The sequence below is a fragment of the Rhineura floridana genome, chromosome 16 (assembly GCF_030035675.1).
Source record: "Rhineura floridana isolate rRhiFlo1 chromosome 16, rRhiFlo1.hap2, whole genome shotgun sequence".
Lineage (NCBI taxonomy): Eukaryota > Metazoa > Chordata > Lepidosauria > Squamata > Rhineuridae > Rhineura > Rhineura floridana.
The window spans coordinates 15,070,773-15,092,500 of NC_084495.1; the positions used below are offsets into that span (position 1 = coordinate 15,070,773).

At 42.6% G+C, this 21,728-nt stretch overlaps 1 protein-coding gene across 7 annotated transcripts in view; it reads left to right on the forward strand.

Annotated features, from left to right (window-relative positions):
* Positions 1–21,728, forward strand: part of TENM1 (teneurin transmembrane protein 1) — an 897,331-nt gene that overhangs the window by 835,149 nt on the left and 40,454 nt on the right. For all 7 annotated transcript variants that reach the window (XM_061598133.1, XM_061598132.1, XM_061598131.1 and 4 more), the window contains 2 exons: positions 9,078–9,444; positions 20,217–20,727. In XM_061598133.1, coding sequence (XP_061454117.1) covers positions 9,078–9,444; positions 20,217–20,727 — 878 coding nt within the window. The remainder of the gene's footprint in view (positions 1–9,077; positions 9,445–20,216; positions 20,728–21,728) is intronic.

The following is a 21,728-nucleotide window of genomic DNA, read 5'->3' on the forward strand; positions in this document are numbered from 1 at the left end:
AAGCTGCCTTATACCGAGTCAGACCATTGGTCCATCTAACTCAGTACTGTCTATACTGATTGGCAGTGGCTCTCCAGGGTTTCAAGTAGAAGCCTCTGAGATGCCAGGGATTGAACTTGGGACCTTCTGCATGCAAGGCAAATGCTGCACCACTGAGCTATGTCCCATCCCTTGGTATCAGGCAGCTCTCTATGTTCTGTTGAATTTTCACTGTCGCTATTTGCTCCATCCTAAAAATGTCTTTAGCAGTGTCGTAGCTTTTAGTATCACACCATTAGTGTAGTAATCAACAGAAACCATTTTCATGGCTGTCTAAATTTATTCATTCATTCATTGGCGATCACTCGTAGCCGAGTAAGATTGTCTTCCAAGATAAGGTCTTTAACAGTGGGTCCGTAAGTGACTGTGGAGGCCAATTCTGGATCCACACAGCCTCCCACAGTGAGGACATAGGTTTCCAGATGGAAGATGGTCACGATGAGGATTTGTTTGACGTGCCTTCTGCTTAGCTCGTTTGTCTAAATAAAGGGCAACAATTGTAAAAGTGCAAGAAATAAAGCATTCCTTAAATAAGAACATGCCACACTAGTGGCTGATCGATGCCTCTCAAGCCATTTTCAAAAAATGTGCTACTGTTGTTCGGTCCTTCAAATTGCTTTGTGGCACCAAGGGAGGATTTTAAGCTCTCCATATGCTGCCAGAACAAAACTATAATGCTAGCAACTTTCAAAAGCCTGTTTTGCTCCGGGGGACATTAAGACAAAACATCTTTTTAAAAAATGGTATGACTTACGTTGGTCTCTGATGCCAGTTTGACTCCTCCCGTTTTGCTGAAGACCAATATTTAATCATGACTAACTTAATTCCCATAGATTTCTACCCTGAATATGACTAAATTTGGATCTAGCCAAATGTCTTTCATGTAGTATTCAGAACTGAGATATAGCATGACTTCTATTGCACTTAAACCATGTATCTGCAGGCCACAGGAAGCTGACGACATTTCTCTGTTATTAACTTTTATATTGCCTTACTTATGAACCTCCTAGGAAGAAACAGATGTTGCCACTTATTGCTATATTAGCAGAAGAATCTGACCTAGATAAATTTACTAGCTCAACACTCCAGATAATAAAAGAACTGAAAGTGATTCAGTTTTTCATTCCTATTGATCTGTCTCAGTGCTATGCTGAAAATTCCCCCAGGTTCAGAAAATTCCCCCAGATTAAAAAGACCATATATTCTCATTCAATTAAAGAGAAAAGTATCTGCATTCAAAACTTATTAAAAGAGGAGAGAAAATTTCAGTGACATTCTTATAGGGCTTTTGTCAGGCTTATTTAACTTTTGAGGTGGCCATGGATGTTTGGGAGTGTCCTTTCATTCTGCAAACCATTCACCAGTGACCGGCACTCTGCAGCCTTCCTGGGGGCCCGCACTTCAGTTAAAGGCTATGGGAAGACATCAGACTCCTCCCATGGGGCTTTTTTCAGATCAGGTACTGTGGGGAGCTGGAGAGTGCTAGTGTCATGGCCCCGTCAGAGGACTCATTAGACGAGGATGACTCGGGAGTAACAGCAGCAGACCCAGAAGCAGCAAACCCAGAAGGAGAAACGGAGGAAACTCCTGAGAACCCAGCTCCTTCTCCCCCTCAGCTGCAGAGCACCCCAGACACAGCTGAAGCCCTTCAGCCAGACGCAGGCAGTGAATAGGATACTCCCCCCCCACCTGCAGAACATAGACAACAGAAGGTCAGGCAGAAGAGGGGCAGGCCTGTCCACATAAGGCCAAAATGCTGAGGGCTCACACCTGCTGACAAACCTGCTCTTTGTTGCTGACTACAACGTCAGGCGTGGCTTCGTGTGTTTCTAGTTTCCCTGAATCTTATCTTGGACTGACCCCTTGGCAATTGAACCCGGACCTCTACTGACCTCGCTTCTGGACTTCTGGCTTGGCACGTAAGCTTAGGAAGGGCCTTGCCCTTCTCATGCTTCATCCTCGTTAGCTGGGCAGATTTACAACCAGACTGCCAGCTAAGGACTTTCCCGCCCTGATAAGTACCCAGGAATTTCCAGCCCCCACCGGCACTGCTGTCTCAGTGCAGAGCTGACAGCTGAATATTTACTGGAAAGAAAAACTCACGCACCACCTTTGGCCTCCTCTCATTGGTAAGGTAAGCTCAAAGGCCTGCACCCACTGAAATGCTAAGGAGATTCTCAAGTGATCTGAGGATGAGATGGAAGAATGGGAACCTTTTTCGCAGAAGGGAACAGAAGTCTTAAAGGTATTAGAGGATGGATTTCACACAGCACTAGTCTCACAGATTGAAGCATCAAAAGAACTTGGAGAGACATCAGAAATCTTGTTCAAACAATTTGGTTTATAATAATTGATAAGATGGACTAATGCCTGCCTTCTTCCTTATTTGCCTGGAGAGTCTTAATGGTAGTACAAGAAATTTTATGGTATCATATTCATTTCTTTATAATATTCTTTCATTACTTTTTTTTAAAAAAAGAGTTAATCCTATGAAAAAGAATGTTTAATTTAGAGAGAAAATATATAGCTTAGTTGACATTTTGCCCAGAAAAGGATCAATTGTGCAGTAGATTAATTTTGCCCCTTCCTCTTATTACCATTTGAACTTACTGAATAAATGATGATAATGGATGATGAAATAGATCCTTGTTTGTGTTGTTAATGTGATGCCAAGATAATGCACTGGACTTGTTGTCTCCTAAACATTATAATTAACATAGATTTCATTTCACTTTTTTGTTTTGCTTCTATGCCTACATTTAAAATTAGAGTTGTTATTTTGTCATTGAACAGACAACCCAGGGTGGGGAATTTGTGACCTTCCAGATGCTTTTGAACTCCAACTTCCATCAGACCTAGCCACCATGGCCAGTGTCAGGGATCATGGGAGTTGTAGTTCTACATCTGGTGGAGATAATCCAATATATTTCCTTCACCTTATGAACTTTATAAATAAAATGAGTCCTGAATTGCTGAGTGTAGGAAGTTATGCTAAACTTTTTTTGCAAATGTTAACTTCTTCAATAAGAAGCAGAACATCTTTCATCCATTTGACCTTATCCGATACGACCATCTATGCCATTGGAACATACCAAATCACACTGTACTACACTACATTAACTGGCAGCAGCTGCCCAGGGGTTCTTGGCAGGAACCTTTCCCAGTCCTATTGAGAAATGCCACAGATTGAACCTGGGACCTCTTGCATGCCAAGCATGTGGCTTACCACTGTGCTGTGGTCCTTCTTGTTCATCAACAACTTTGTGGACTTTAGGGTTTTGTCATGTTCTGGCCGTGCATATTTTGTTACGTTCTAACCCTGCATATTTACTGTGAAAGAAAATGAAAAAAGTGTCTTTAAGGACTGGAATATGTTTCCAGCTGGTTTTACCCATTCATCTTCCTTGCAGAATATGAGCACCACCTGCCAGAGTGATGAGTCTAGCCACATTCATCTTGATGCCAGGTAGCAATATTTTTTAGGGAAATGCTCTGGATAAAAAGGACAAGCTTAATCATTTAATAAGTACTCTAAATGTTGTTGTGCACCAATTATAACTGAACAGGTTGAGGCATAAGAATCACATTAACCTCATTTTGTTAAAACATCAATTATCGCAGGTTTATTGGATTCTCTCTTTGCAGGAAATAGCAGGATTTGTGGATCCAAACGGACTTGGCCTTCAGCCTGCAGCAAGCAGGCACATGACTTATAACAGCCAATTTCTGAGCTGTTGTGTTGTTCTTTAAAGCTATGGGTCTGTTCACATGTAACACCAAACTATAGTTTGCATGATGGAGCTATGGGTTCACATGCTCTGCTAGGTCAGTGCTAACCAAAAGCATATTGGTGCTGAATGACACCTAGAGACAACACATCTTCCTGCACCATTCAGATATCAATTCCTATCTTCATTTGCACTCCTAAATTTCACTATCCAAATCAGCCTGCGGCACCTTCACCCTGCGCTTAATTAGGTATGTTCTGGTCTGTGGCAAACTATGGTTTGTTGTTACATTTAAACCTGTAAACTATGGGCATGCACTTTGCCCTGCAAACAGGGATTACAACCTTTGAACTGTTCATAATGTTCCATGTGAACTAACTCTCTAACATGGTATCCTTCTGGGGAGACTCGCGGAGTTGGGAGTTGGAAGCACTGCTTGGCAGTGGTTCCGCTCCTACTGGGCGGATCGTCACCAGAAGGTAGTACTTGGGGAACATTGCTCGACTCCTTGGACTCTCCATTGTGGAGTCCCTCAGGGGTCGGTTTTGTCCCCCATGCTTTTTAACATCTACATGCAGCCTCTGGGTGCCGTCATCAGGAGTTTTGGAGTGCGTTGCCACCAGTACGCTGATGACACGCAGCTCTATTTCTCCTTTTCATCTTCTACAGGTGAGTCTGTGGATGTGCTGAATCACTGCCTGACCGCGATAATGGACTGGATGAGAGCTAATAAACTGAGACTCAATCCAGACAAGACTGAGACACTGTTGGTGAATGCCTTCCCTGCCCAGATGGTGGATGCTTACCCTGTTCTAGATGGGGTTACACTCCCCTTGAAGGAACAGGTTCGTAGTCTTGGGGTTCTTTTCGATCCTTCCTTGTCTCTGGAGGTGCAAGTGGCCATGGTGGCAAGGAATGCATTCTACCACCTTCGGTTGGTAGCCCAGCTACGCCCCTATCTGGACAGGGATGACCTCGCCTCAGTTGTTCATGCTCTGGTAACTTCTAGGTTGGATTACTGTAATGCGCTCTACGTAGGGCTGCCCTTGAAGACAGTTCGGAAGCTTCAGCTAGTGCAAAACGCAGCAGCCAGACTGCTGACGAGGACCAGCCGGTCAGCGCATATAACACCTGTTCTGGCCCATTTGCACTGGCTACCTATTTGCTTCCGAGCCAGATTCAAGGTGCTGGTTTTGACCTATAAAGCCTTACACGGCGTGGGACCGCAGTATCTTGTGGAACGCCTCTCCTGCTATGAACCGACCCGGTCACTTCGCTCAGCGTCTAAGGCCCTCCTACGGGTACCAACCCATCGGGAAGCCCGGAGGACAGTTACTCGATCTAGGGCCTTTTCTGTAGTGGCCCCCGAATTGTGGAATAGCCTCCCCGAAGAAATACGCCTGGCGCCGACGCTTCTATCTTTTCGGCGCCAGGTTAAGACCTGGCTATGCTCCCAGGCATTTTAATGCGTTTAATGTTACAATTTTAAATCTCTTTGTTTCAGTTTATTTATTGTGATATCTTGTATTTCTGTACTTTTAATCTTTTGTACACCGCCCAGAGAGCTATTCGCTATGGGCGGTTTAAAAATGAAATAAAATAAATAAATAAATAAATAGCAGCATCTGCAGTCTCAAGGTCCTCTGGAGAATCTTAGAGTCAAACTGCATGTATTGTTATTTTTCCTGACATCTATGTATGGATGTGAAAGTTGTACAGTAAAAAAAGCAGATAAGAGAAAAATCAAGTCATTTGAAATGTGGTGTTGGAGGAGAGCTTTGTGCATACCATGGACTGCGAAAAAGACAAATAGTTGGGTGTTAGAAGAAATTAAACCAGAACTATCAGTGGAAGCTAAAATGAAGAAACTGAGGTTATCATACTTTGGACACATCATGAAAAGACATGATTCACTGTAAAAGAGAATAATGCTGGGAAAAACAGAAGGGAGTAGAAAAAGAAGAAGGCCAAAAAAGAGATGGATTGATTCCATAAAGGAAGCCACAAACCTGAACTTACAAGATCTGAACAGGGTGGTTCATGACAGATGCTACTGGAGGTCGCTGATTCATAGGGTCATCATAAGTTGTAATGGACTTGAAGGCACATAACAACAAACCCTAAAGCTATAGTCTCCAATGGAAGATTGGCTGGGGCGGTAACTGCTTTCTCAATGCAGATTTCTGTCTCCACATCCCCTCCAAACTGCTTTGAACCCAACAAGGGGAACAGATACAGGCAGCTTTTTTGTCTCCATGGGCTTTTCTGTCTCTCTTCTCTCTTACTTTAGCAAAAAAAATCGCATGAAATGCATACCTTTCTTTCAAGGTGGCGAAGTAGAGATGGGGAGCAATTCAATTCAGTTCACATTTAATTCACACCTTCCAAAACAATACCCAAACCAAACTACAGCCATCCTTTTGAAATTTGCATTTCTCCAAAGTTTGCAATCCAGCTCTCTGAAAACAAATGTGTCCAGAATTTTCCATATTAGGGGGAAGTGTGCATTAAAATGTGCATACTGTTTTTTATTAGTTTTATTATTTCTACCCCACCCGTTGTCCAATTAAATCTCAATGAAAATATCATATTAGTGAAAACAGCACCCCAAAATGCATTGTTAGGTGAAAATGTGCATAATACTTTGCATACAAAATTATATACAATTGCAAAATTGCAGATAAGAAAAATGCATGCTAAAACACTGACAATTTTTCTGAGAACTTTCCAAAAATGTGGTGAACTGAAGTTATGATTGAAAAAATAAGAGGGAAATCCAAAACTGACACATTTGTCAGATTTGTCCGTTCCTAGTAGCCACTAGTTAGTCGTGATGGCTATATACTACCTCCAGTATCAGAGACACCATGATTCTGAATACTAGTTCCTGGTGAACATGAGCTGGAAAGTACTCTGGAACTCAGGTCCTGCTTGTAGGCTTCCCATTGCGACATCTGGTTGAGCAATGTGGGGACAGAGTGATGGACTAGATAGGCCTTTGGCCTCCTCTTGCAGGGTTCTTCTTCAATATCTTTCCAAACATTTTCTTAATAAGATATTAGGCTACAGGTGCCTATTGACTGGCATGTTAGCCTGCTAACGCCGCCTAGGAAAGCTTGAACAGTGACAGGCATGTTATGGGAACTTTCTGACTGATGTTGTTGGACAGGATTTGTTTTTGTTTATTTGCATGAGTTGCTTGACAGATAATAATGTGCCCAACATCATGGGTGATGCTGTGGAACTAACATACTTGAATGCCAGAGGAAAATACATTCTGTTGCCTTTCACTGTTTTCATATACACAGTGGTAAAAGTTATCCAAGTCACTCTAATTGTGTTCTTTTTGCACCCAAATGATTACCACCACCCCCAAGTATTAATTACAGCAGGAAAATAGTGACACTTAAGCACTTTGGTTCTTTTCAGCTCCTTGACAATTCAGACTAAAGCCTGGAGTGGATTCCATTACCCCTCTGTCAAAAAGCCACCAGCCGCCACTGAATCAACCCCTCCCTTTCAAATCCGAATTGCCTGTAAACAGGGAGCATATGTTGTTTAAAAGAAAAAATAATCTTCTAACATACTGTGGGCTTTTTCAAACTTGAGGGACATTCCAGAAATTAGGCCATCCAGTCCTCTCTGTTTTTCTTAACAGAGGAGAAGAGAAGATTCACTTCTCTTGAAGTCAAAAGTCCCACGGCAGGCCATACATTGCCAACCTTTCAGCAATAAAACCATAAAAGAATTTTTAAAAAGAGATATGCTTTGTATTTTAACTTTCAAAAGCAAAATTTCATCTGGACTCTGACTCGCTTAACTTTGAATTATGCATTGATTATAAGTTATCTGCTTTGTTTCATGACCAACCAAGGGCATTCTAAGAGATACATTTTCATACTTGAGTTTAACATAAAGGCACACACCTGTGTACCAGACAGCAGGGGAAAGCATTCCTCTCCTCGACCTTGAGTGCCCAGTTCATATTTTAGACACCCTCCTTTTCACTCCATCTTCTGTAGATTATAATTGGGGTGCTTTTCCATGAACATCTTCTCCCCAGCTTAATCAAACAGAAATGTAGGTAACTCTTCAACTCCGAACAGGAAATGTGTTAAAATCAAAAGGTACCCCAAGAAATATTGGATCAAAGTACTAAGATAATTCACATCCAATTAAAAAAAAAATCCTGTGTTGTTCCATATGATTCTAAGATACCACCTTATCATGAGGCCCATTCTACACAATGTCAGAATCAGGCCTTTAGTGTGGTACCAGCCCCCTCAATGTAACCCAGTGGCTATATGATAATATTCCACGCCAGTAAGCAGTTAAACTCACATTTTGCCCTAACTGCAGATTCCAGGGCAGCCTCAAGGGCAGGCCTACTTAGAGTGCATTGTGACAATCCAGTCTGGAGGTTACCAGCATTTGTTGTATGGCAACAAATAAACATTTCTACTAGCCCATTAAAAAAAAAATTACATGCTGAGAAAGGAATGAAGTTCAGGTCCCATTGGCCTTTTGTCAATTCCATCCTTGCTCTGGAGAGTTTTATTTATTTATCCCAGTTATTTATTAGTCATTTTTCAGGTTCCAGCCATCTCAAAGGAAAGTACAGAGAAAAATAAGAACAGAACCTCAGGCAGTGGATGAAGCACTGAGTGGATATACAAAAATAGACACATGAGAGATAGTGAATTAGATCACCAAAATTCTCTTAAGGAACAGCAATAGTATTTTTTAAAGGTTTTTAAGGCATTCTTGGATGCCCAAATTGGAAGGGCCAAATAAATGTCAACTGGAAAAAAATTTTTATGTTAATATTACATTTTTAATACCTTTCCTCCAGGGAGCTCAAGGTGGCATACACTTTTGCTTCACAACAGCCCTATGAGGTAGGTTATGCTGAGAGAGAGGGACTGGCCCAAGGTTACCCAGTCAAGGTTACCCTCATGGCCAAGTGGGGATTTAAAGCCTAGTCTTCCAGGTCCTAGTCCAGCACTCTAACCGCTATGTCTGCCTTTCCCAACCTTTGGGTCCCCAGATGTTGGTGGACTACAGTTCCCATCATTCCTGACCATTGACCACACTGGCTGGGACTGATGAGAGTTGTAGTCCAGCAACATCTGGGGATCCAAAGGTTGGGAAAGCCTGCACTCTGTCATGCTGGCTCTCCACAACTCTGCCTTGTGCTCTCCAACGTAACTGATTTCACCAACAGGCATAACAAGCATTCTACCCGGCAAAAAGTGGAAACCATGGAATAACGGTTTCCTTGAATCTATTCATTTTTTTTTCTTTTTACAGGTTCGCTTAGAATGGCCAACAGACCTTGCCGTCAACCCCCTTGACAATTCCTTATATGTTCTGGACAATAACATTGTGCTCCAGATTTCTCAAAATCAGCGAGTGCGCATTATTGCAGGCCGCCCCATTCACTGCCAGGTGCCTGGCATAGATCATGTGTTGGTCAGCAAAGTGGCGATCCATTCCACGCTTGAATCGGCGAGAGCCATTGGCATATCTCACAGCGGAGTGCTGTACATTGCTGAGACTGACGAAAGGAAGATCAACCGCATCCAACAGGTTACAACTAACGGGGAAATCTCTATCATTGCTGGAGCTCCATCGGATTGTGACTGTAAGATTGACCCCAATTGTGACTGTTTCTCAGGTAGGTATTAATTAAAGCAGGAGTGAGGAACCTTTTTCAGCCTGAGGGCCACATTCCCTTCTGGGCAACCTTCCAGGGGCCAAATGAGTACACTAGGGGAAAATGTGCATAAAAACTTATATTGGAGTGAAAGCAACATACAAAAATGCATTATATGATGGGAAATGTGTGTATTAGGAGACATTTGCCTAAAATGCTGATGAATTTTAATGGGGAGATTTTAAAAAAATATGGAGAATTGGAATTAAGACTGGAAAAAATGAGAAACTGGGAGGAAATGAAATTGACATTTCCTCGCTCCTTTCTTGCAAGGGATGCCACATCACAGTGCATTGCCCCCAAGGCATTAAAGGAAATGTGTGCAATGAGAAGCCACACGGCATTCTCTCCACAGTTTCCTGCCAGCCATATTTCCTTGCAATCAAGGTTGGTCCATTAGGTCAAATGGGACACTTACCCTACCTAGAGAGCCAGTGTGGTGTAGTGGTTAAGGTGCTGGACTATGACCTGGGAGACCAGGGTTCAAATCCCCACACAGCCATGAAGCGCACTGGGTGACCTTGGGCCAGTCACTGCCTCTCAGCCTCAGAGGAAGGCAATGGTAAACCACCTCTGAATACCGCTTACCATGAAAACCCTGTTCTTAGGGTCGCCATAAGTCGGAATCGACTTGAAGGCAGTACATTTACATTTACCTTACCTAACTCAATCTGCCCTCAGCTGGTCCCTCCTGCCTATCACCTTACTTACAGACAGTCTGGGGAGATGGCACATGTTGACCCCCTTAGTCTGTGGGCTGTATTCAGCTAACTTTTACTCAGAGTAAACCATTGAAATCAATGACCATGACTAATTTAGTTCTGTTAATTTCATTTGGTCTACTCTAATCTTAAATCCAGTTATCCAGCAATTTGCACTTTAAAAGGAAATTCTCAAGAATATTCTGCAGTGTTCTAGTGCAAATTTCTCCTACTAAACACATTTGTGTATGCAGTTTTGACTAATATACACATTTTAAGCAGTTTCGCCAAATATAATGTATTTTTGTATGTTGTATGCACATTTCCCCCAGTATATTAATTTTGTAAACATCATTTGGTTGGGGAACTGCATTGCAAATTTCGGATAAGTGCAAATTTTGAAGGATGGCTGTGTTTAGGTTCTCATATTGTTTAGGAAAGTGTGAGTTTGATAAATTTGGCTTTAAAAATGCGAACCACATTTATGTTCTCTCCCATCCCTAGTTCACTCTGACTAAAAGTTAGCTGAATGCAACCCACAGTAGTTTAGCGGCCTATTTTTGGCTTTGGCCCCACCAGCTATTTGCTGTGGCTCCACCTAGTGCTGGCCTCCCTTCCACCCAACCTGTCCCAATGGGCACCAGTCTCTGCTGTTTCCTGGTGAGACCCAGTCAGTCTCCTGTGACCTGTTCCTAAAAACTGTGGCAAAATTTCTCACTGCCACCACAAGAAATCAAAAAACCAACCCCCCATTCTTCCACTGGGATGTGGAGAGCAATTTTGCCTCAGCCTCCATCTAATATTTCTTTTTTAAAAGCCACTTAAGCAAGTGGCCACCTCTCCTGCATCTCCTGGTAGTGAATTTTGCAAGTTAATTAAGCACTGTATCATGAAGAAGTAATAGTTTTGTCTGCCGTGGACACATTGCAAATCAACCTTTATTGGGTTTCAGTTATTTTTAAAAAGCATGCATGCTGACTTTTAAAAGTTTGAAGGTGCATTTAGGGTAGAATCTTGAACTAAGGTTGCTTAATCACCTTCAGGCAAATAGCTTCAGTGGGCATAACTGGGTGCAACAGTGCAACCAAACGTTTAGAGACGGGAAAGGGTGGCTGTCCTTGGTTGTAAACTCTAATGATGATTGCCTCACATATGCGCTGACCTCTTGCGAGACTTGTAATACTTCTCAAACAAAGTCCTGCAAGTAACCATTGTGAATCCCAGTGCTATGAACACAGAAAGTTTTCTTCTGCTAGTTGAGCCTCACAGCTTGCCTGACAGGTGAGCCTCAGCCAGGGAACTGCAGCCTATCAGCCAAGTAGAACCTGAAGGAGATTGCTGGAGACCACAAAATTTGCCCCTGGATCCTGATAATGTGGCCTTTGGGGTCCAAATGGTTCCCCACCCGACATAGAGACTTCTTTGAAGTATGGAGCAGTACAGAAATTAACTAACTAAAGAAATAATAATGAGTCAGACCCTTGGTGTGTCTAATTCAATATTCTCTGCACTGACTGTAGAAGTGGCCATGCAATTCAGGTGTGTTTTTTTAAAGCAAAAACCCTTGGGGTATACCATGTGAGTCTCAGCTGGGTGGCTTTCCCATCCCTACCCAGAGATGCCAGTGACTCATCCTGGAACCTTCTGCATACTGATCTGAAGCCTTCCCCTTGTTAGTTTGATGTAACAGCTTATCTCAGTTGCAAGCTTATGTTGCTGAAAGGTCTCCACAAAGAAAACAATGCTCCCCCCCTAAAAAAAGTTTTGAAATCTGGATATTTGAAGTGGGGGGGAAGCTCAAAGAATTTTAGATGCATTTGAAAATCAACGTCAAGCTGTGGTGTCTGTGAAAGCAAGTCTGCCCATTTCAAAGTCCCACGTTTCCACTTCAGCCCTCATTCTGGCTGCCCATTGGCAGTTTCAAAACCCAGATGCTTGATAACGTTTGATCCTGTGATACGTGGGGACAGTTTCACTGGCAATGCAAATACATGCATCATCTCCACTGTGCAATGCAGTACTTCTTGCACAGGGCACAGCTGAGGTGCCTTAAAAGAGATTTCAGGTCAGGATGAGCCCCATTATCAAAACTATAGGAGTGGACAGAGTTGTAGGCAAAATGAAACAATTAGCCAGCTTGGATATCATACTGAAATGAGTATGGCTCCTGTATGCCAATGCTCACATTCAGGAAGCATCATTAGGAAGTGAGGCAAGAAAGGGCCAGTTGGTTCATTTCTGGTGGGTTAGTCAAGTTATCTTTTCTGATTGTGACAAGAGAGAGCAGACACAGTTGTGAATGCGAGCTGTAAACTGGAGTGTGTCCAGAGGAGAGCAACCAGGATGGGAGCCCGTAAACTAAATCCTAAGGGGTAGAGTTGTATGATCAGCGTATGTTTAGCCTAGAAAAGGGAAGATTAAGGAGAGACATAGGGACATAGGAAAGTGCCTTATACTTAGTCAGACCCAATGGTCCAACTAGCTTAGCCTTGTCTACACTGGCTGGCAGCAGCTCTCCAGGGTTTCCGGGTCTCCCAGCCCCACCTGGAGATGCCAGGGATTCAGCTTGGGACTTTGTGCTCCACCATTGAGCTAAGGCCCTTCACCTGATAGTGACAGACATGATAGTGATATTCAAATATTATTTTATTTCATTTACGAATTGCTTCCTATGAGGCATCCCAAAGCGATTTACAATATGACGACATATATCAAAGAGATAACATACATAAAAATAATTTTAGGTAACACGTTTTTAAAGGACTCAGAGCCAAGTGGGGAGACTTGAGGGGACCCCAATTAGTGTATTGACGGTTCGAGGGAGATATGGTGTTGTGAGGAGGACTTGCCAGGTAAGGGGAATGCAGCCCAGGCAGTTAACGGCTCTGCCTTGTTCCGGTCCTCCCAACACCTGCAGGTTTGTTGGTTTCCCTATCAGCCAGCTCTCAGACCTCCAGATGCTGCTCCTAAACACCAGATTGGTGCATAATAAGATCTTCCTCATTCATGATTTAATTGTGGATGAGGCAGCCGATCTGGCATGTGTAGCCGAGACCTGGATGGGTGAGCAGGGAGGAGTCATTCTCTCCCAGCTACATCTGCCAGGGTACCTGGTTTAGCATCAGGGTAGACCTGAGGGTCAGGGGCTTGCTGTGGTCTACAGGAGCTCCATCTCCCTCTGCAAGCCCCTGTCCATGTGACTCCTGGTCTGGAGTGTTTGCACCTTGTGCTGGGTCAGCGAGACAGACTGGGGATCCTGTTGGTGTACCGCCCACCCCACTGCCCAACAGACTCCCTAGCTGAGCTGATGGAGGTGGTCTTGGGTGTACTTTTGAGATCCCCCAGACTGTTGGTTTTGGGGATGTCAACATCCATGCAGAGGCCACCGTATCCAGGGCGGCTCAGGATTTCATGGTCTCCATGACAACCATGGGACTGCCCCAGTATGCCATTGGCCCAACGCATGTAGCAGGGCATACTCTAGACTTGGTTTTTGCAACTGGACATGGAGATGGTGATCTGAATCTTACATCAGTTCCTCTGTCATGGACAGATCACTGCTTGCTGAAGTTTAGACTTACAGCGGCTTTTCCCCCCTGCAAGGGTGGGAGACCTATTAAGTTGATCCGCCCCTCCAGAGACTAATGGATCCAGATGGTTTCCAAAGGGCCCTGGGGAGTTTTCTGGCTGATAGGGCTAGCTCTCCTGTCAAAACCCTGGTTGAACTGTGGAATACAGAAATGACCCGGGCGGTTGACATGATTGCTCTCCTGTGTAGAGCTCATACAGCTCCATGGTATACCCCAGAGCTGAGAGCAATGAAACAATATAGGAGACGGCTTGAGTGCAGATGGAGACAAACTCCTGGTAGATGCAATTACACACTGGTAAGTGCCTATGGTAAGCTGTATTTAGGGGCAGTGAGGGCCGCAAAAAAACAATATTTTGCTGCCACTACCAAAACATCAATTTGCCCCCCAGCGGAGCTCTTCAGAATTGTCCGGGGGTTATTACACACTGGCCCCAAGGACATGGTAGAACCATCTGAGGCCCACTGTAATGAATTTGCTAGGCACTTCCTTTTTTTTTTTCAATTAATTTTTATTCAAATTTTCAAAACCAACACAATACAAAAAGAAAAAACACAAATCAATAACCAACACAATAAAAAAAGAAAAGAAATATAAAAAATATTGACTTCCGATTTGTCATAGTTCAGCTATAAATCTATAATATATAACAAGCCTGTCTCTTAATAGATTATAAAAACACCTTCCTCCAGCGGCTATCTTAATTGGTTTTAAATCTCATCAACATCATATCATTTTATTCTTCTACAAAAAGTCAAAGAGAAGTTTCCAATCCTTGAGATATATGTCCATCAATTTTTTTTCTAGGTAAACATGTCAATTAATCCAACTCATCAAGACTACTAAGTCCTGTAATTACAGATCACTCTTCTTCCTTTATCCGTATTGGTTCCATCTTCCATCTTCCATCTTTACGCACCCAATAATCTTGCTGTCATAGTCATATAATAAGAGTCTGATAGGAATTTCCTTTATCACAGATATTTTCTTGCCATCAATTCCAAACGTATCACTGAAGTATTGTTGCAAAGCCACATCTCTGTTCCTCTTTTTTACATGATACCCTAGCACATCTCTTGAAGATTTTTCCATTGACACAAAACAGGGATTAATTCTGTTAACTTTCTCCATTTCAAGTTCCATCAAGTCCTTCCAGTCCAGGAATTTTTTTGAACCGATAATATCTTTATCTCCAGTCTCTTCAATTCCTTCAGGGACAGTGCTGAGTTCCAAAGCGTAATATTTATCTCCAGGATCCATCACAGCCAGGAAATCCAAATCTTTTTCCATGTCCATATTTAATCCAATCTCCATAGTTTGAACCTTGCCTTTAATTTCTCTTTCATCCTTTTTTGGTTTTCCAGATGTATCTTTAATCTCCTTTCTCATAGAATCCTGAATTTCTTTCAGCTCCTGTCTCATTTCGTCGAATTCAATTCTCAACGCTTGACTATTATTTCTTAGTTCTTGTTTTATTGACTTAATCCCATTCATTATTTTCTGAAACATGTCTAAAGATAAAGTCCCTTCTTGTACATCCATGATCTTCTTAATTGTCATTCTTAAAGCCAAAGGAACAAAACTCTTTCAATTTTCAATGTCCCAAACAAAGAGCAGTTTATTTCTTTATCCAGTTACAACGGAGTTAATCTTTCAAACCAACTGATGTCGCACTCTAGACAGCCCTTATCTCTTGTATGCCCAGAAGTGCAAAAACAGCTTTAGTTCACAGCGTCCAAATGACTAGTAACAGAAAGAATGTGCAGATTCATCAAAAAAAAAAAAAAGAAGAAGTAGAACAGGAAAAATAGTCCCAGACTTTTGTTACCCAAAAGTCTTATAAATCAAAAAGATTTTTCTTTTCTCTTCCAATCAGAAACCCCTCATCCGTTGTAATCTTTAAAATGCTATTTTCCATTTCAGCTTTTTGCAATAAAAAAAAGATAGGCTATTTTTATTTTCTTCCCCCTTAATTCCATAAGTAAAAAAAAGGAAAGTTTTGGCTCACCCAGGTTTTCTTAATTGCTGATCCTCTGACAAATCTCTTTAGCTGTATAGATAAGAAAATAATGAGCGTAGACAGGAGGATGTTTGCCTGTTAGTCCGTTTTCTTTAAAAAAAAAGGGTCACTTATTCAGCTGAGCTAAGCTATAAATCCTCGCTCCGTCTGTGCAGCTGGAAGACCTTCTTTCACAGACAATTCTGACAAATTCCAGTCTCCAACAATCACAACAAAGCTGTGTGGAAAATCTCACGTTTCTTCCTTATCCAGAAGAAATTATCCCCAGTCAAAAAAGACCCTTCTGACTGGTTAAAGCTGAAAAAGTTTCATCCAAGACAGGAGCCCATCTCGGAGGCTGCACAGGCGGAGGGATCCTCCTGGGAAGTCCAATTTGCTAGGCACTTCCAAGATAAAATCTTTAGCATCCACCAGGACTTAGACTCCAGTGTTATAGCAGGTGAGTCAAGCAAGGTATCCAGAGCGCAGCCTTGTCCCGATTTCTTGGATGAGTTTCAGTTGGTACAGCTTGAGGATGTTGACAAGAAGCTTGGACAGGTCCGTGCAACCACTTCTGTGCTGGACCCTTGCCCTTCTTGGCTAATAAAAGCTAGCAGGGATAGAACAGCCGGCTGGGCCAGGGAAGTGATTAATGCCTCTCTGCGAGAGGGGGTGGTTCCTGGTTGCTTGAAAGAGGCGGTAGTGAGACCACTCCTGAAGAGACCGTCCCTGGACCCAGAAAATCTTAATAACTATAGGCTGGTGTCAAATGTTCCATTCCTGAGCAAGGTCCTTGAACGAGTGGTGGCAGGCCAGCTCCAGACACTCTTGGATGAGACCAATTATCTGGATCCCTTTCAGTCGGGTTTTGGCACAGAAACAGCCTTAGTCACCCTGTATGATGACGTCTGTCGGGAGATAGGGGGACTGTGACTCTGTTGATTCTCCTTGATCTCTCAGTGGCTTTCGATTCCGTCGACCATGGTATCCTTCTGGGAAGACTGGCTGAGTTGGGTGTGGGAGGGACTGCATGGAGGTGGTTCCGCTCCTACTTGGTGGGCCCTTTTTCCAAACCCACAAGGCATGGCAAGAAATATCTATTGGTGGTGGTGGATTTTGCCACCAGGTACCCAGACGCAGAAGCACTAAGATTTGTAGAAGCCCCTGTAGTGGCAGAGGCTTTATTAAAAATCTTTATGAGGGTGGCTTTCCCTCATGAAGTGCTGACGGATCAAGGCAGTGTATTCATGGGAGAAATGATGCAATGTATGTGGAAATGTTGTGGTCTAAAACATCTAAAGACCACTACTTACCATCCTGCCACTAATGGGCTAACAGAGAGATTCAATGGGGTTTTGAAGTGCATGATAAGAAGCTATGTTCAAGATCACCCACAAGATTGGGATGAACGTTTGGGATGCTTCTTATTTGCATACCGAGAAGTCCCTCAAGAGTCAACAGGCTTCTCACCCTTTGAACTGATGTTCACTAGAAAAGTGAGGGGACCTTTGGAACTGTTAAAAAATTCATGGGAAGGAACCCTGGAAGAGTACAAAACATCTGTAGTAGATTTTGTATTGGAATTCCGCAATAAATTAACATCAATGATGGAAGTAGTGAAAGAGAATTTGAGTCAAGCTCAGCAGAAGCAAAGTTACTGGTATGACAGAACAGCCAGGGAACGTGTGTATGATGTGGGAGATATGGTTATGGCATTCATACCCGTCTAGTATGCACCATTGCCCTTAATGAAGATGGTGGCCACAGTTTCCCTAAGGGGAATGAAGCCTCTGCCGCCATCTTTATTGATGGCACACGTGCGTGCTACGCACGCACATCTCTGTCATTAAATAAGGTGGCGGCAGTGGCTTCAGTACCTTAGGGAAGCTGCGGCCGCCATCTTCATTAAGGGCAATGCTAAAAAGCCGGCTGACAGGTAAGTGGGGGTCATGGATCGTGGAAGGGGAGCGGAGCCCTCAGGCCAGTGTCCACCCTGGCCACCCTTTAGAACCAGCCCTGTCTCCCATAGACCCTAGTGAACTACTGGGTATATTAGGGATAAACCAGTCTCTCAATGAGCCTGGTCCTGAGCTGTATAGGGCCTTAAACATTTGTATGAAAACGTTCAACTTGGCCCAGCAGCAGATCAGCAGCCTCAAAATACCCTAAAACCAACAGTGAACTGGCTAGTTTCCTCTAAATGCTCAGCATTAACAGCCAGCAAATGCCTGGGTGAACAAACAAAAAATTAGCAACATCCAAAATTTATCAGGGTCCGTGCTTGCCTTATTACAAAGGGAAGGTGGTTCCATAAAATGGGTGCCACAACTGAAAAGGCCCTCCAGCTAGTTGTCACAGAATGGATTTCAGCCAGTTGCAGCACAACCAGGAGGGCTTCATGTGAAGTTTCCAGTGTATGGGCAAGTCTGTGTGGGATTTTCTCCTTGCTGATCAGTAGTAATGAGTGGCTAGATTTGAGAATACTGGAAACATTGAAATAAAACTTTGACTCCCACTGCTGGCTACTTGAAGTTAAATGTTGTCCTTTGAGGCTAGTATAGTATCAATTACAAGATTTGGTCTGAATCTTGATTCAGTGCTTTGAAAAGCAGACTGCTTCTAGAGCACTTCGTAAGCTGGCCAGTTTTGGCTTGGGATCCTTCTGAGTCTGCTTAGTTTCCCACTACTTCATTCACTGTTGGGAAATGTTAGGAAAAAATTGTTATAACTTTTTTTTCTGTTTACAGAAGTGGATGAATTTGCAGGCTTGGTAACCTCTGCAGCGAATAAAGCCCACCAAGTTACAGTCAAATAGGTCTTGGGGTGGGGTTTGTTTTGTGCTGTCCACCTTGAGCTTTATTTATTTATTTATTTTTAAAAAAGGAAACATCTATAACTCTTTTATTTATTATTTTGGAGTAAAATTGGATGGCATTTGCAGGCTATGTTTCCCCTTCTAGGACAAGGGGAGAATGCATCCTGCCAAATTTAAGAAGGATGGCTGCAATGGTTTCCCCACAAAAGCAGCCTTCACAGTTTTGGGGTATGCAAAAAAGAAATCTAGTCTCCTCTAGTGTTTTGTGGGCAATTGGTCTGAAATTGAAGACGTGAGAGAGGTGCCTCTGAGTAAGAAGCCTGCTAAATTTCAGACAAAACTATCTAGGGGCTCTTGTGCTAGGTGCCTTTTAAGGGTTTTTTGGGGGGACGACTAGAATAGATTTGCTTTCTGGGTAAAATCGTTCCCTCTGATTATAAGCTTGACTGAAGTCATGAGGGAGCTCTCCCTCTCCCCTTTCCCCACATTTGTGTTTGCTCTTTCTGTCTTCATCACTTCACTTTTATTTTTCCTTACATGGCAAGCCAAGTTTCACTTTTAGCAGACACTTCTCTGCAAGCATTTGTTTTTTTACATCTGGATTGCCAAGGCACCACAAAGCATTTCAGGGGTCCATGCTTCAATTCATGCTCCCTCATACACTTCCCCTCTAACAACCCCAAATCCCTTCAAGGTACGCTGCTTCAGGTCAGGATTTGCGATTCGTGTGAATCCAGTGCAAACTCCTAGAAGGCAGCCAATCATATACAAGATTCTATGAACTTGGGAAAATATTTACCTACGTCTGCTTGAAGACATAGACTTTAATCTTTCATGAGCTTACTCAGTGGTTCAGAACACAGGGTGGGCCATTCCTGATCCAGACGTTGCTGCACCTTTAAAATCTTAATGGCATCAAAAAGTTCAGAGTTTGTTTGTTTTTCATTACAGTCCTGCATTGATGGAAGAAACTGCCTGAGAGGCATCTACTAAATGGCCAAGCGAGTCTTCACTGTTAGTCAATGACAATTAATTCAGCTCTGGCACACCAAACCTGGGATAGATTTAAACTTAGTCATGCTTAGAGAAGTAGGACCATTGAAATCAATGGGACTTCAGTTGGTCATGACAAATTTAAGTCCCTTTGATTTCAGTGAATTTACTATAAGCCTTACTATATCTGGACCCAGCCCCATGAGCTTGTATTTAAAATCATTTTACATTTACTCCATTGGACTTTATGAAAAATAACAAACTCATTTTTATGTTTTGACTGTATTCCCATTGCTTGCTTTGTGAATGGATTTTGAGTCAAGAAACCATTGCATTTTGCAAAGGAGAACATTTTTGGCTGTGACCTTCTTTGTGCTCTGGGATCTTGAATTGTAATAGTTCTGCTATTTACAGCTACTGGTGTAACTGTAGTATCTATCTACCTAATCAATCTTCAGTTATACTGATTGAGAATTGTACTCGTTCTAGATAATGGGAAATAAATCCATTAGAACAAAATATTGGTTTACATGGTTTTTTAAAAAAAAATTCTGGAGATAAAATGTGACTCCTCATTTTTGATTGCTTAACCATATTGAGTATGAATTAATAAATTGCTCTCTGTTATTTTCCAGGCGATGGTGGGTATGCCAAAGATGCAAAACTGAAAGCTCCCTCTTCCCTGGCTGTATCTCCCGACAGCACCTTGTACATAGCTGATGTTGGCAACATCCGAATCCGTGCAGTGAGTCAGAATAAGGCTCATCTCAATGACATGAATATTTATGAGATTGCATCCCCAGCAGACCAGGAACTATATCAGTTCACCAGCAATGGGACTCACTTGCACACACTCAATCTGATTACAAGGGACTTCATGTACAATTTCACATACAACGGAGAAGGTGATCTTGGCACCATTACCAACAGCAATGGAAATTCAGTTCATGTTCGCAGAGATGCCAGTGGTTTGCCTCTCTGGCTTGTGATGCCAGGAGGCCAGGTATACTGGCTGACCATAAGTAGCAATGGGATTCTCAAAAGAGTTTATGCCCAAGGCTACAACTTAGCCCTGATGACTTATCCTGGCACAACAGGACTTCTAGCCACCAAAAGTAATGAGTATGGATGGACAACAGTTTATGAGTAAGTAACCTTAAAATGCACTTTCTAAGTTTCTGCTACACCAATGCTTTGTTTACTTGCAAAGTGTGTGTGTGTGGGGGGTCATTTCTCTTCTATTTCAGTAGCCATCTTATTGATAGCACTGCCTGATTTCAAAGGCTTATGCCGCATTATCTCGCAATATAATTTGGAAGTTTCCTGAAATTGTCAAGGTAGATACGATATGTTGTGTTGCTGCTGTTGTTTTTAACTTATTATTATTATTATTATTATTTAACAATTAGTTGGAGTACAATCACTGCTGCTTCTCTCCCCCCACGCTTCTCAAATGGGGCTGGGGGAGAGAGAGAAGAAAAGTAGCAATGACCATACTTCCTCTAATTTTGTGCATAAGAACCTAATTTTTCCTAATGCCAATCCTAAAGTAACATCTAGGCTGCCATCCTGCACCCACTTACCTAAGTCATATTAGACACAAACATGACATGCCTAAACTTCTTTGCAAAGTTTTCACACTTTGCATTTGCCATTTGGTATCTGCCCATGCTTATTGCTTGGTAGTTGCAGAAAAAAGGGCTGCCTGATCTTGGACAAATCCACCACAGAAAATATGTATTTTGGTTGCTAGGTAAAATGGAAGGGCAATCTACAGAGATTACAAGGTCTACTAGAAAATAAGTCAGAAGCAGGAAAAGTGCACTAAAGGGGAGGGGGAAATGGAAGCTCTTTAGGGAAGCTCTGTAGGCAATAAGGATGCCTGTTGCCTGGTGTCCATACAACTTGCTTATCAATGACAGCTCTGATTCCACTCATTGGCTAAATTGCTGACAGGTATGAGTAGCCAGACTAGCTCATTTCACAAAAATCACAAAAATGCACCTGCACATTTTGCTTCTAGGAGGCCTAGAGACTTTTTTTTAAAAAAGCTGAGAGACTTCCCAGGGGTGCCAATGAAAGCTTTTGTGGATGTCATGGTGCTTGTGGGCACTGGGTTGGCAACCCCTGCTCTAATCCTCCTATAA